At 43.7% G+C, this 15,284-nt stretch overlaps 1 protein-coding gene across 8 annotated transcripts in view; it reads left to right on the top strand.

Annotated features, from left to right (window-relative positions):
• The window catches only part of UNC5D (unc-5 netrin receptor D), a 164,505-nt gene that overhangs the window by 28,559 nt on the left and 120,662 nt on the right, over positions 1-15,284 (top strand). For 3 of the 8 annotated variants that reach the window (XM_068662263.1, XM_068662261.1, XM_068662260.1), the window contains exon 1: positions 558-847. The exons of 4 other annotated variants lie outside the window; for them this stretch is intronic. In XM_068662263.1, the coding sequence (XP_068518364.1) occupies positions 769-847 (79 nt within the window). In that variant the 5' untranslated portion in view covers positions 558-768. Of the gene's footprint in view, positions 1-556; positions 848-15,284 lie in introns of those variants that run through there. One more of the 8 variants, XM_068662262.1, reaches the window with a different exon arrangement.

Below are 15,284 nucleotides of genomic sequence, written 5' to 3'. Positions count from 1 at the left end.
CAGTGCCAGGCTCTGGAGGGGGTCAGGGCATGGGTTGGGAGGTGTGTGGGGGGGGAAGGGAGAGGGAAACAGTGACACTCCTGGCAAGAAACAGCATTTTTGATCACAGCCCCATGCAATATTAATGAAGATGGCACCAAATGTGTTTGCTTTGGGGTCGGGGGGTGGCTGCTGGAGGAGTTCCTCATGGGCTCGTTAAGAGATGAAGTACTGTTCTTTTTCTCTCTTTTTTTTTTTTTTTTTTTTGGGGGGGGGGGGGAGTTAAGTGCCCAAATCCTGAGGGGATAGGGGGCAAAGCAGCACCCTCTTACCCCCCAAAAAAATAACCCGGATCCCCTCTGGTGCAGCCGAGGGGGCTGGGGTGGGGTCGGGTGAGGGGAGAGGGGTGTGAGGGGGTGGTGAGGGGTGCTGTGGGGTGGTGAGGGGGGTCTGAGGGTGCTGTGGGGGTGCTGAGGGGGGTGCCAGGTGCTGCCCCCCGTCAGTGCCCGCCCCGCGCGGCTAATTGGCTGTGGGGGAGGGGCGGCTCATTAGGGATGCGGCCGGCGCTGGGCGGGCGGAGCGGCAGCGGCAGCGCGGAGCCGAGCGGGGCGGGCGGGGAGGCAGCGCCGAGCAGCCCCGCGTCCGAGCGGAGCGGGGTGCAGGCAAAAAAAAAAAAATAAATAAATTAAAAATAAATAAAAAATAAATAGATCCGGGAGGAGAGAATCGTGCCGGCTCCGCGGGACCGAGCGGGGCTTCGCCTCCCCTTGTCCTTCGCAGAGCCGCGGCATGGGGGCTGCGGGGAGGCGCTGCCCGGAGCGGCTGGCGCTGGTGCTGGGGCTGTGCAGCTGGGCGGCCGCGCTGAGAGGTAAGCAGGGACCCCCCCTAAACCCCCGGCTCGTCCTCGGGGAGCTGCCGGCAACTTTGGGACCGGGAGGGACACGGGGGGGTCCCCACTGGTTGCTCCGAGGGGCGCCCGCGCCAGGGGCTGGGGGCGTGTGGTGGTACCAGGGCGCCAGGTGGGGGTCGGGGGGCTGGGGGCTCTCCCCTGTGTGTGCCGCTTCAGCCCGGTGAAACGCTGAAATAATATTTTGGGGGAAGGAGGCAGAGGCTGTCGGGCACCCCACACCCATCACCACAGCATGGGGGCGAGGAGCGCTGCGCTGCCTGGGGGCCACCCGGGCACCTTCCCGGCCAGAGACCCCTCAGCACAGCCACCGCCATCAGCTGCTTTTCCCAGGACAGAGCGAGCTCCTAACAGACTCAGTAGATCCTAAAAGATCCCTCTCACCGTCCTCATCTCTAGCTCTCTGTGGGCGTCTCTCCTGGCATCCCTGTTGTGGCCGCGCTTCCATTGCCTTCTGCGCGCCCTTTGCTGGCCTCAGTCGCCTCAGGGAGCCCCCGGCTGCCACCTGGGTGCTGGTGGCACCTTGCTGTGGGCCCGGGGTCCTCACTGGCCCCTTGCCCACCGTGCCCCCAGCTCCAGCCCTCCGTTGGTGCAGGGGGCAGGAGGTGGTGGCCTGCTGGAGGGCCCCTGGGGCTGAAAATCGTGCTTTGCGGAACAGCGACCGAAATCGTGAGAGTAGGGTGAAGTCTAGCATTCCGTAATTTCTTAAATACTCCTGTTAAGAAACATCCCTGATAGCAAAGGACCGTGTGTGTATGTGTACATTGGTGCCGCGAGGTGCTTGCTGCTTTTTTGTCTCACCCATCTGGCACAACCCTGCGGCAGGTCTTGCGCTGTGCCAGGTGCAGTCAGGATCGGGCCCTGTGAGCTCCCCAAATGTCCCGCTGCAAGTCTCACCTCTCGCCTTGCTGCTAAGGAGTAAGTTTCGGCCATCTAATTGAAGTCTGCCGTGCAGGGCGTTTCAAGTTCTAGACTGCAGCAGAGTTGGTTTGGGGCACCGTCATGAGGAAGAAGAGGTTTTATTTCAGGTGGGTTTGGTGGCTGTAGGCTCTCGGTTGCATGGTGTTCCTTTGTGGCTTTGGCTGAAGCAGTTCACCTCGGTTACCAACCCACTGAGCTGTAAACGTTTGGTTTATGAAGTTGTCTAAGAGCTGCCTCTGAAACAAATTGTATTCCGGGATTCTGCACTGAGTGGGGTTTAAAGAAAAATGAAATGATTGCAGATAACCTTCACGCTGCATTTTAAGTCTGTTGGAATGAATATACACATGCAGCTTTGGGCTTTTATTTTACAGTAAACAGTGCGCAGACACTGTGGTAATTTGGAAATGAGAAGAAAGTCACTAATTTTTTAATCTCATTGGTGTGTTTGAACTAATTTTGGGTTGCACGCATCTGAATAAAGATGTCTCTAAAGCATGAGTGTTAGTATTCCTCTGCATCTTGATATTAAAGCCTAAAGCTACGTGTTACGTGGTGTTCCTAGATCTGAGTACATTTTGTTGTAAATAAGCATCGTTTAGGGATTTTCCTGTTTCTATTCCAATAGCATCTGTGCATTTACTGTACTGCTTGGTAGCCACTGCATCTTGCTGCTGATTTTATTATGATAAAATGCTCCGGCAAGCCACCTAATGGAATACAGGTAAGGCTGTGGACAACAAGCTGTTGAAGCAAACGTCTCCTTTTTAGTTTGAAAACATTGGATTTTTTATTTGCCTCTTTTTTTTTTTAAACATAAAAAAGGCACTCATAATATGCATCTAGAGGGCGGCGTATGTATGTAAAGCATTATTCTGGACCTAGGAACCAGGAGGACAAACCAGTTTCTGGACAGCAAGGCTCCTGGAGAAATAACGCTTGTTTTAGAAAGATAAAAACAGCCAATTCTATTGATACTGAAATAAATCTAGTGGTGAAGGCAGGACTGATAGGCAAGGTATATGTATCCTGATTGTACCTTTTGTCTTGCATTTAATAACATCCTTGTGTAAATTAGATGAGCCTCCGTTGGTTTCATTATGAATGGGCTGGAATTTCATCTGTGTATCTAGATGCTACCCATATTTGCAAAGTACTTCATTGTCAGCGGCTTAGAGCTGTGTAAGAGCCCTCACTGATGCTTTATTTGAGGAATGTTGTTGATCTGCTGCAGCCAGCTCTGCTTCAGAGTTGACTCTGCATTAGTGGAGTAGAGGTTTTTCAGGTGTCCTGATTTCTACATCTGAAAGGAAGTGTTATTTCTGTTGTTTTATTAGATTGACTCAAGTCCTCTTTCTCTGTTCCTGATACCCTGCTGAGAGTAAAGCTGTTTGATTATTTGTAAGTGCATTCAACAGTTTACTGTCTGAAATATTTCTCACATGCCAACCCCAATTGCATATACACTGTGTCAGCAGGTTGATTTATTTGATCTTAAAGTTTTCATGTCATCAGTATCTCAGCTGTAGATTTGGCATATTAACAAGTGATATAGGGCTAAAAAAAATTAAGTAAAGACAAGAGTTCTGTATCTCTTGTATGACTTTGTTCAAATCACAGTTCAGAAATATATTTTAGGACAAAGCATTCATTAAAATAAACTGCATGCCCACCTTTGAAGCATCCTTCCACTCTACCATATGGTGTGTAAGGTCTCATGCATGTTAACCTGCTAATTCTAATTTGATATTAACTTTGCAGCTGCTCAGAAAATAAACTTCGTTTACATATGGGTTTGGTTTTACTCAATAGTTTCTCTCAGATCTTCACAGTGATACAAGCTTGGTTTGCTTGTGGTATAGTTTTACTTTTCGTAGGTAGAGAAACTAAGGTTTGAAAGAAGGTAATATGCTTATAGAAAGCCATAGGAAATGTGGGAACTCAGAAGAGCAGTGTTCCAAAACTGGGTATAAAATGTGGAAGTTGTCATATTGTGGAACTGATGAAGCATCTATGCTTGCACCTGTTTTGTTTGTTTTAAGTCCTTGTGTTATGGCTTCTATTTAGTCCTGATTTTTTTTCTGCATCTCTTGATGTACTCATAGTCTGTTGTAACGTAGTTTGTGAGATAGTGAGGTAGTGCAAGTATTTCTATTGAGTATGGGACTGACTTTGGACATGAATATGCTCTGATTTTTGTCTGTTATAGGACACTGATCCTTATGAGGATTGTTTTAATTTGCACTCTGAGAGTACTTGAGTATGTTACTGCTTTGCACAGGAAGGATGCAATGAATTTCTGGCATGCTACGGATCAGAATGGCATTTAGTTTGCCTTCAGTTACACAAAAAATTGAAGAGTTACATGTTCCATCCTGTCTTGGAAGTGAAGTGCACGCAGTCTCCATCGTGTGCTTCCTTTCTAATGCATGCATCTCTGTGAAATACTTCATTTTTTGAAAAATGGGATAATTCTTCCCTCTAAGGCAGTGCATTGCAGTGGTGGTTTTTCCTGGTTTATCCTCATATGCATTTGGCTTCTTCATATATGTGCTCAAGAGATGTGCAGTTCCGATCTTTTCAGACGTAGAAAATAAACCTTGAGCTCTACAAGGGTGAAATGAGCTTTCCATGCTATGAAAGAAAATGTCCATCTTCATAGAGTGAGAGGACTTTGTATCGAGGTGAATTTCGGCAGGGCAGAATAGACGCTAATCTGCTGATGATTGCACACTGAATTACAGAATGCAAACACCAACAGTCGGATATAAGCTACGATGGAAAATTACTTATGGTGCAAAGGATCCCTCAGGGCCACTTGATGTATATTTTCTCTCTTTTCAGTCCTGCTTTCTGGTGAAAGGTGGAGTCTGGGAAAAAGCAGAATTTTAACACCAGAGGCTGCTGTTTCTGTTGTTTTTAGAAGCTGCTGCTGATGCTGTGAAGCAGATGGTCAGCTTCGTTTGTATGAAATGGAAAAAGGTTTCGTTTTCCAGTCTACTTTTAAAGAACCTTAATTACCATGTTGTGTCACATTGCCTTACCTTATAGCACAAATATTTGTAAATATGCATTTTTTTTTATACTTCATCATGTTTTACTAGAACTCAGTAAAACACATTTTAGATATTTCATCTTGCAAGTAGGTATTGTAAGTTGCTGACACTATGTACAAGGCTTGGTAATCCCAACTTTGTAGTGTACCTTCATAATTTTGATTAATATCTTTTTTCATCTACCTCCACCACCACCCCGTGCACTCTCCTTTTGGTGGCCTTTCTTAAACACCATCCAAAACCGTTGATAATAAGGAAATGGCCATGGCAGGCTCTTGGTCACTCTGGTCCACTTAACTTGTTCCACACTGCTGAACACCAAATACTTTATAGGAACTTCCTTGAAGGGGATGTCAGAGGACAATTAGACTAAAACATGAAGTTCCCTAATGAATATTCTGCTTGCTACTGCTGTAGGTATTTTTGTCTATTTTTTCCTGTTTGTTTTTTTTTTTTCTAACTTTTAACAGGTTACAGATCTCAGTGACACCCTGCTGCAGTGAGTTCACCTAGTTTCATTTAGGTTAAAGTATTTCCTTTAGGAAGCTTAGCATGCTTTGAATTTATTCAGCAATTAGCTTGCTTTTGGATTATTGAAGAGGATGAACGTAGGGTATCAGATCAATTTGCTTATTCAGGGCATTTTGTGTGTGCTGCTGTGTCTGCATTGAGAAATTAACCTGGTTGCTTAGACAAGAATATGTACATGGAATTTCATGCACGCATCGTAAGTGTAATTTCAGTTTGTGGTTATCCTAGTCTTTGTATATTTTCCTTTATTTAAAAAAGGAAAAGAAAATCATTGCCATGTCTTTGAAAAGCATATCTCATACTGTGAACGTCTTGTTGGAAACTTCTGCTTAATGCATAGTGGAAAGAGAAAAACAAGCAGTCAATGACCTGAACTTGTGGATAACAATGGCCTGAAGAGTTCACAGAAACCCCAAGCCTGTTGCTCGCAAGTGAAAGGAGAAGCAGCCCGGGACTGCAGAGCTGTGAGAGAGAAGCAGTGGGAACTGGGCCAGCCCAGTGCTCACTGACCGCTGTGCTCCCAGCTGATGCCAGGTCAGCATCCAAGGGGAAAATGTCCTCAAGGTGGCTCCGTTCTGAAGCCTGCTCTGTCTTCTAGAGCCTGATGTTCACAGAAATGACCAATGGTGGAGGGAACAGGCGTGCCAGGCAGAGTAGAGGCAGCATCCAGTGGTGAGTGCAGCAGCCCAGCTGGCCCTGCTAATGCACCACCTCATTCCAGTCCCGTGGTGGTTTGCTTGGGATGTAGATGTAAACAAGCAACAATAGGAAAACTTTTAAAATTTATTCTGACTTTCATTCCTGTTGAAAACACCCCGTCTACCTGGCTGTCAAGAAACACAGGGCACCTGCTTTATGCTGAATTAAAATAATATTTAATATGCTTTGGCATCAAACTTTTGTTGTCAACTTTAACATCTTTCTGAAAACATCTACTCCTGGTCGATTGGAGTGTTATCTGCAGAATGCTGAAAGAAAATATTTTGGATCTCGTTTGGTGTGTGTTTAACTCGCTGCACAGCAAACTGCAATGCCATGCAGGCTGTTTATCTGTAGAGGGTTAAAAGAAGTGTACTGTTACTTGTCTTCTCGTTGGATGTGTTGCTTTTTTCTCAGTAGGAAATGCTTTTGTGGATCTGAAACTTTTCTTCTGTGATCATTTCTGCATGTGAAATTAAATTGCTCGAGTCCTGGCAGACAATGAACATAAAAAGAGCAAACATGGAGATTTCTTATAAATTGTGAACAGTTACTCACAAAATTGCTTCTATGCTTACACCATTCCTAATAATAAATTGCATTACAGAAAAACAAATTTGCTCTATTAATTGAATTCACCTGTCATATAAAACCAGATCTGATTTGCAGTTCAACAGATGTGTCTGCGACTTTTATGGTGACAAATGCTTCAGGTTAGCCGTGTTCTAGGCCAGATTTAAAACCGCTAAAGATCTGTGGTAAGCCATTACCCTTTGAAATATTAATTTCAACTTCCAATTCAGGAGGTATTTGCTGCTGCTGATGTATTGCGAGATATTTACTGAGTTGGGACTTTCCTCTACTTTGGCTGTAGAGAACATGGACTGTTTGCTTAGAGTAAAATAGTAATGCTGGGTAGCAGTTGGCAGCACTCTGCCTGTCAAAGCCACGTTCTGCAGATCAATAATGAATGCAGTGGACGCGCTGGAGGACGCTAGGCGGTGCGTGTATTTAACGCGTGTCACTCCTCTTTAGCACCGTGTCCTAACTGAAGGCTTCCAGATAAAGTCCTGGATGTTATGCACATCGTGTAATTCTCAGAGCTAAGTAATCCCGAAAAAATATAGGCTCATTAAAAGAGCTTTCTAATTCTGAAATTTAATTGTTTTTCCTAGATAATTATGCATTTTTAAAGACTTCATGAGCTTCCCTATATGGTTCATAGGCAAATGATCAGTAATTTCCTTTTTGTAAGAGGGAAAGTAGCTGAAAAATATTTAAGGGATAAACACAGTAGTGGGAAACAAACAAACAAAACTCCTCCTTCACCATTATAAATTACGGAGGCTTGTTAGAGTCAGTGGGTCAAACCTGTACGTCCAAAATTGAATAACTTGGAATAACTGTGGCTAAGGTGGAGTCACATGAGGTGAGATGCTGGAGATTTGTCTTATTTTTCTGTGTACTACGTCTGTTCCAATTTTTGCTGGGTTGGGTTTTGGAGACCCGTAATCAGCTGGAATAATGTATGATATAAGGCCCGACACATTATTTATTTCTGAGAGAAAGCAAACATCTCATCTCATTGCAGAGGGCTGTGCAGTAAATAACTTTGTGTAACAAAAAGTTTCCAGGTCTCAGCGTGAAACTAACCTTTGGAAAGGTTTTGTGCATGGAACACCAGGGACTAGAACCAGCACAGAACCAGCAGTCATCTTGGAGCCGGGATTTTCACGTAGCACACAGAGGGTCTGAGCGGAAGTTTGGGTTTTGGTGAGTCTGGCTGGCAGTTGTTTCGGGGGCTGCGAAATGTTGCTGTGAGACGTTCTGCTCTCGCTGCCACGTGGTGGGTTGTTGGAGGAGAAAGGAGGAGGGATTCCTCCTGCAGGAGCTCCCAGGCTGCTCCCTCGTTGGAGATCTGCCAGCCTGGCACCAAGAGCAGAAGGTTGGCGGCTATGTAACCCTATATTGTTTAACCTCATACTATAAGGAAAATGTATGTATTCATGCATTTTTCTTGTTATCAGTCCAGCTTCTTAGACGCCTTTTTTCCTAAATAGACAAAAATTCGGTAATGTTAATTTAATTTCTAGTAAACAGTGGTACCAGAAGAGGAAACGAGTTAGTCTTTTCCAGTTGTCATTGGGTAACACTGCGTAGCTCTTCTGAATCGGCAGAGGCACTCCATTAATACCAAGTTTGCCGCCGTAACAGCAAAACTCCCTCTACTCCCACTATAATACAAAAAAAATGCAGGGCTTATTTTGTGTCAAATGAGCTAACAAAATAAAAGATGAATTTGAAGTATTTAATCTGTCAGCATCAATGAATCTGAGAGGATTATCATCCCATTACCGCTAATAGATTTTTTTTCAAAGATAACTCAGCTCCTTGACTTGCCTATTTCTATGAAGATTGTTATGGATCTAATTTAGACTACGATTTAAATATTCCTGCTCTATTTTGATTGAATCTGGGAGTTAGGAATGTGTTACCTGGTTTATGTTGAGCTTGATAACTTTCCTTCAGTCACTTGAATGCAATCATTCTTGTGTCTTTAATTCTTCACAAAGATTGTGTTGTGTTTTCTGGTGTGAGTTGTACCAAACGTAACTTAACAGCACATGCTTGAGAGCTGTAATTTAACAAATTACATGCCAGCCTCCCTTTGCTTCCTTCCTGAAGAATTAGTGAGAGGTCGGAATGGCAAAAATAAAACTTGGCAATACCCTTGTGATGGATATCCTCCTCCTCCTTCAAACGAGTAGCAGCATTCCTGTGGAGTTACTCTAGTACAAGGAGAAGACTGAAGATGGGGATTCTCATCTTCTGAGTGACGTAACCTTATCTAGGCCTGCCAGTGACACACAGTTTTTTGGAGATGAATGGGTATAACTTCATTCTTTGCCTTAAAGAAGTAGAAAGGGAACAACTGTATCTTCCTTCTACCTATCTTCCAACTCTGTGGGGAGGAGGAAGAAGAGGACGCAGGCAGAGAAACTTCCTAATTCCCGATGGAGCCCAAGTTGTAGGATTTGACATAACTGAAATAACCCCCTCACAGAGGTCTCAATGTTCAACAATTAGAAGTTCTGCAGCAAAAGAAGACCATGGGATCATTGGTATTGGTCAAAAAATTGGTCAAAAAGCTGTCGCAAGACCTTACAGCACACGTGATGTGCCACCAAGTTGTGTGTGAGGGTTAAAAGTTTGCACGAGTTGTAGTGGGACCTTGCTGCTGCTTCATCAGTGGGATCATCCTAACCAAAGCTGGGTGAACTGGTGCTCCTGTTGCACGCAGAACGTGGCAGATCCTTAGTTCTTTCAGAAGACGAACCAGAGATTGCATGTAAATGCAGGCTGCATCAACCTCGTAGAGCTGTAATCATCGCCACAATTAGCATTGCAGCGCTGTAGCTCGTGATGTCAGACTGAATTACATGGCTATCAAAATTCTGCCGTGTACTTCAAGAACTGTTTGAATTCTGTGCATAATTAAAGGATTTTCAGTCTCCAGTATTGTTTTCTCTAGTTTGCCATGTCTAAGCACCGTTTCTTATGTGAACGCATTAAATACAGAAGAGGTGGCAAACATAGGAGCAAGTCCAGCAGTGATGGGATACCACTGTAGGAAGGGGAAGACTTGTAAAACTAAGAAAATAGTGGCCACCGTACTCTTGGTTCTTCACCTACTGCTTTGATATGAAGTTGTGTGTAACTACGTGATGTTTCTAGCTGGTTTTACCATTTCCAGCAGATCAGCTTCAGCCGCCAGGAACTGATTTGTGTGTTGCTGTTTGAAACACAGCTGTGCTCTTTAGCAGTTCTCCCCCTTGAAGATATGAAAGCACTCAAGAGACTTCATATTTTTTTCAAAGGGCAGGAGCAATGTTTGTGAAAGGGGGGGTGTACAGAAAACTGACTGCTCTACCCTTACGGTTACAGAAAGTGCTGTCACTGACATCCTCTATAAATGTTCTCCAGCATCTTCTGGGTGAGTGAAGGGGCAGTGTAGGCAGAAGGTGAGGGAGCTTCTTTCTGCTCACCAAACATCATTACTTGTCTGAAAACACATTGTGTGTACTATGTGCTGTTTCTTCTCCTTCCTCTTAAAGAATCGCCTCATATAAGAGAGAAAAGAAGAATAAATGTTTTGGAGCTAAATTCAGAGCCTGCTGCTGCACACTGTGGTGGTAGTTAGCCAACCTACAGCCCCTGTGAACGAAATCTTAGCCATTAAGGACTTGGCGGAACTGGTCTTGAGAGATTTTGGTGCCATCGGAATGTCAGTTATAGTTAAAATCTCCTCCGTCCTGCAGGGACAGAAGATGCACACCTCTCACGATGGGAACAAATAACAACTGCTCTGTGGTCCCGTTATATTTGGCTGCACTGCACCTGCTGCAGCATCATGCAGCCTGCACTATTCCATCATCCCAGCCTGTCACGCTTCACCTCCGAAGCACTTAAACGTGAGAGAGTAGAGGGAGCTGCTCATGGGAAATGGGACTTGGCTTGGTACTGGTTCATGTGTTTAACCCTGGCGTTCTTTGCAAGCATACACCATGCTAAAAAAAAATGCTAACAGCTCATGCAAAGGTGGTTTTAACCCATTGAAACATCTGTGTTGAAAATTATTTATTAAAGGTAGAGAATAAAGGGAGGTTTAAGCTATTTTTCATACTGTATAGCTAGGAAGAAACTTCATCAATACAGAAGATATGATTGGGGGGAAGCAGGGGAGAGTGACCGCTTCATTTTTCAGTGCACAGTTCCTCTCACAGCTGGAGATGAAAATAAACAAAAATCCCTAGGTGTTCTTGCTTTTTGTTATTGTTGTTCTTGTGTTTGTTTAAGCCAGACAGTCACAGAATGACATGCAGCACGTCCAGACAGGACACTGGCTTGTACGCATAGGACTACACTGCCCAGTGTTTTTTGTCATATCATGCAGAAAGAAAACAGAAGGGAAGCAATGACATTTAACTCAACCCCAAATGAAACATGTAGGAACCAGCTTTGGCCAAAAAATGGGGTCCCTGTGCTCTTAAGTTGGGTTCTGCTGCCATTAAATAGGGCTGATCTTTGTAGGGTACTTGGGTAAAAGGCATTCCACCTGAAAGGACATCTGAAAGTTTGGAAGAGCAAAAAGCATCGCTGTTCCTAGAGCAACAGAGCAATGTTCTTTCTGATTTAGACTCCAGGGTCATGTAAGCAAGCTCTGTTTCTGTGTTGAAGGCTCTCTATTAAGACTTAGCTGGTGCTGATACATGGTAATGGCTCATGATGCCTCTCATGAGCTAGCCTGACCCTGCAGGCTACTTAAAATTCCCGTTCAGTGTCAGCTGTGAAGCAATGTCTGAAAGCCATAAAGAGGGCTGCAATACTCCAGTTAATTGCCAGTACCTCTTTAATGCCCGTTGAACTCTTCAGATCCTTCCACAGTTGATTATTTTCTGCAGTTGTGATGTGAGAGAAAAGGATCACTTAATACAGGGGATTCAAATGGACGTGGAATAAATAACTTGTAAATTCTAAACAATAATCCATTACACTGGGGTCTGTCATACCTGAGGGCAGTTTGCTTCTGTTTTTATACTGTTATTTTAGCTTAGTAGTGCTAAAGTGTGTACTTGAAAATCTTTATATTGGGCTGGAGAGTATTATTTTGTTGGGAAACGAAGACACTGCTATCCTTCAAAACACTTCAACGTATATTATCTATATATTTTTTTATTTAGTGAAGCTTTGGGAAATAATTAACTATTGCAACACGTGCCGTGTTCACAAGCCATGCTGAACTTCACGGAGTTCCTAGCAGCACCAATGACTTTGACATTTCCAGATATTTTCAAGGTATAGTTGACATCTGAAAACCTCCAGGTGGAAACGTTGTTTCATGATTTGTTAGCTGATCTTTTGCTTGTCTTCCGGTGATTTTCTCTTGGCTTAGGCTCAAGATTTTCTTCTTTGCTTCTGTGGGATTAAGTTGGATCTGAGTTTGAAAAGAGACAGCGGTTAGGGAACAAGAGGGAAGCAATAAAATCTATTTAAATAAAGTAGTTTCTCTTCCTAGGAACAAACAGAACTTGTTTTAAGCCCAAGCTGTTCTTCTTGCACTTCTGTTTATTTTAAATCTCCTACCACTGTGGAAGGTGGTAGGAAAAATCCTCTTCGTGGCTATTTAAAATATTTTCTCAGTGGTTTAATAACAAGAACTCATGAAATTCTGTTCGAGCATCTGATGCCACCATCCTGCAGCAGTAACACCCAGTTGCTCCTTTTGCTCCTGGTGGTGATGTGTGCCTCGGAAGAGGTGTTACAACGTGCTGTGTTGTGTGTTAGCGGAGAAGGCTCTGCTGGAATTCCTTGCCCTTGTTCAGTGTCTTTTAATTATGAAAAAAAGGGGATAACTTAGTGCAGTATTTGAGTCATCCCCCAGCCAGCCTTGAAATACTGATGCAGAATACGTGCAGCGTTACAAGCAAGTTGCTTTTGTACAAGCCGCCGGTGAGCAAGCTGGGGTTTGGCCAGGGCAGCTGAGCTCTGCTGCTGCTGTTCCTGATGTCTGTGTGGTGTCTGGCTTGGTAATAGCATCGTGTCTTTGTTAAGCAGATTACAAATTGTCACCTTTGCAGCTTTTTTTTTTTTTTTTTTTTTTCGGATTACTTCATAATATTTACTGCTATGTAGCTGTCCATAGGCAGTGCGCGTGGATAGTTTTTAATGCGTTTGAAAACAAGGGTTTTTGTCTTGCTTTAGTGCATTGCCTGCAAGAACTTCCTCAAGACTGTACAGCAAGTAAGGTTGATCAAAGGATCGCAGCCTTATTTTTTTCAGTGAAAAAATTATATTGTCTACAAGTGGCTTTCCAGGAAAACAGCCCCATCTCTTGCAAGCGTTGATAGAGATCTAGCCTGTCCCACGAACAGGCTCCTGTTCAGAGTACCGAGGTGATGTGCTGCATTTATGAAAACAGATTTTAACCTCTAGGTTGTCATTAAACAATTTCTGCTGGAGATCAGCAAATCTCCAGTGGTTATTACTGTCTTAGTAACCTCTTGCACTGATTTGGCACTACAGATTTGTCAGTAACACCACAAAGTAAATTGTTTTAATAAAGAGAAGACTATGACAAGGTGACTACGAGAATGTCACTTTATCATGTCAAGGAGCTTCAAGACCAATTCAGAAAGTTGGGCTCCTGGTAGTGCTCCTGCAGGGACACGTCACTGCGTATTTGTGCGTGGTTTTTGTGGGATTGATTGGAGCACAAGAGACCTGTCAGACTGGCAGGTAAAGGATACGCTGTTAGGGAGCTTATCTGAGTTGCTTACGTTCCCTACATTCACCTTAGCAGGCAGAGGAGAATATGGGGATATTTCAGGAACTCTTCAGTTGCTGTATGTTGTTTCTGAGATGCTTCCAAAAAGGTTTGCTCTTCATCACTGACTTTTGAGACAAGGCATGTAATTAAAGTAATTTAATTTACAGTACAGTTACTCGCAATACGGTCTCGCTTCTCTTGATCTTCTTGTTTGTTTTTCACACGGTAGACGTGCTTCTTGGTGGACAGAAATGGAAGTTGCATTGCTGAAACATAGTCAGCACCTCTCAGGTAAATTCAGGCTCTACCAAATAGCAGTTTCATAATTGGATGTAAAAAAGAGTGAAGTAGAAAAGACTTCACCTATTTGTATAATGAATTTAAACTAAGGAAACCTCCAGTCCTGTGTTGCAGCTGCTGGATTGTGCCACCCAACTGCACACCTAAGGAGAATCCAGCAAGGTTAGACATCGGCCTTTGAAAAGCTGGGGTGCAGCAGAAATGACCAACAAGTTGTGTTATTTGGTTATTCTGTGTAGTGTCTGCTGAAATTGTCACATTGCATTTTTAAAGCATCTTTTGACTCCCTTCCCTTTGTGTAAGATGAGTCAATAACTCCACGTTATGACTGTGCCAGTTGTAATATTCCTTCTTACAGACTGCTCATTGTGAACGTGGAAGTTAAATTTAGTGTGTCTGCTACAGTGAGAAACCCCGAGTTTATAATCAGTAGTTGCTATCCCTAACTCTGTGTCTACTTCCCATGCTTGAAGTGATAACTGAGATGCTACTGTGAGAATACACAATCTGCTTAGTCGCATAATGAAATCAGCATTTAAGCTGCAATCCCATTTAGCCTGCTCTTAAAAGCTTTCTGTCTTGTAACCTAACACTCAAGAAAGCCACATCAGAGCAGATTGAGATGTGCTGGCTGTTAGGCTTGGCCAGTGAATGAATCTTGAAACCCCCTTTATGGCTTGCCTTTCCCTTAGTAGGTAGGTATGGTCTAGGCTGAACTTTAAGAAAGTCAAATTAAATCTTTGTGCCTTGGCTCCTCCTCTGTGGGTCCCCCCAGTTTATTGGTATTGTGGGGATACAAGGAATTGATCTGGTTCTGCAGTAGTTTGGAAGCTGTACATTTGTTGGGTCAATCCTAAATTCTCAAAGCAAAGCGAGCAGCAAAATGCTTATGTTTATAAACAAATGTGTGTTGTTGTCCCACTCCTAAGTGAGCTAGGAAGCTGTGGTATCGATAAAACCCTGCACATGCGTGTGGTGTAGCTGTTCTCTTACCTGTTTTCTCCTTTGCACCATTCCTCCTACAGCAGATGCCCGTGAACTACTTGACCTAGCTTTCATTTCAAGCACAGCAGAAACTAAAGGGAGGGGGAAAGTTATTTCAACAGGTATTGACTTGTATTCTCTCCTTTTTTTTGTTTGTGTTTATTTTATGGAAACATTTGTGCAGTGTTTTCCACATGACATTCAGAGAGGAGGCTTAGAAGTCGGTTCCCTGGGTAGCCATTGATGGGAAAATGGAAAGCAAGTGTCAAGTAAAAGCAATAGGCACTTATTTATAGTGGAAGGAAACACTGCTCATCTGCTCTAAAAGGGGGAAACGGGAAAAAACACCACTGTGTTCGTGTAGACCTGGACTTGTAATACAAACACGGGAGCACAAAAAAACCTCAATTTCTTACAGCCTGCGAATTGCACCTCACCTGCATCACACCTTGCCAGACAAAGCGCAGTTGGCAGCATTGTGTTGCAGTTTTGTGCCCCAGCAATGACTAACGAGCAAAGGTGCAGATTGTGAATGGTATCACCTCCTTTCTGTCATCTTATGCTAGTTAATAACCTGGAA

The sequence above is a fragment of the Anas acuta genome, chromosome 27 (assembly GCF_963932015.1).
Source record: "Anas acuta chromosome 27, bAnaAcu1.1, whole genome shotgun sequence".
Classification (NCBI taxonomy): Eukaryota; Metazoa; Chordata; class Aves; order Anseriformes; family Anatidae; genus Anas; species Anas acuta.
Note: the sequence above shows the minus strand (reverse complement) of the source record. Positions and strands in the feature narration are given on the sequence as shown.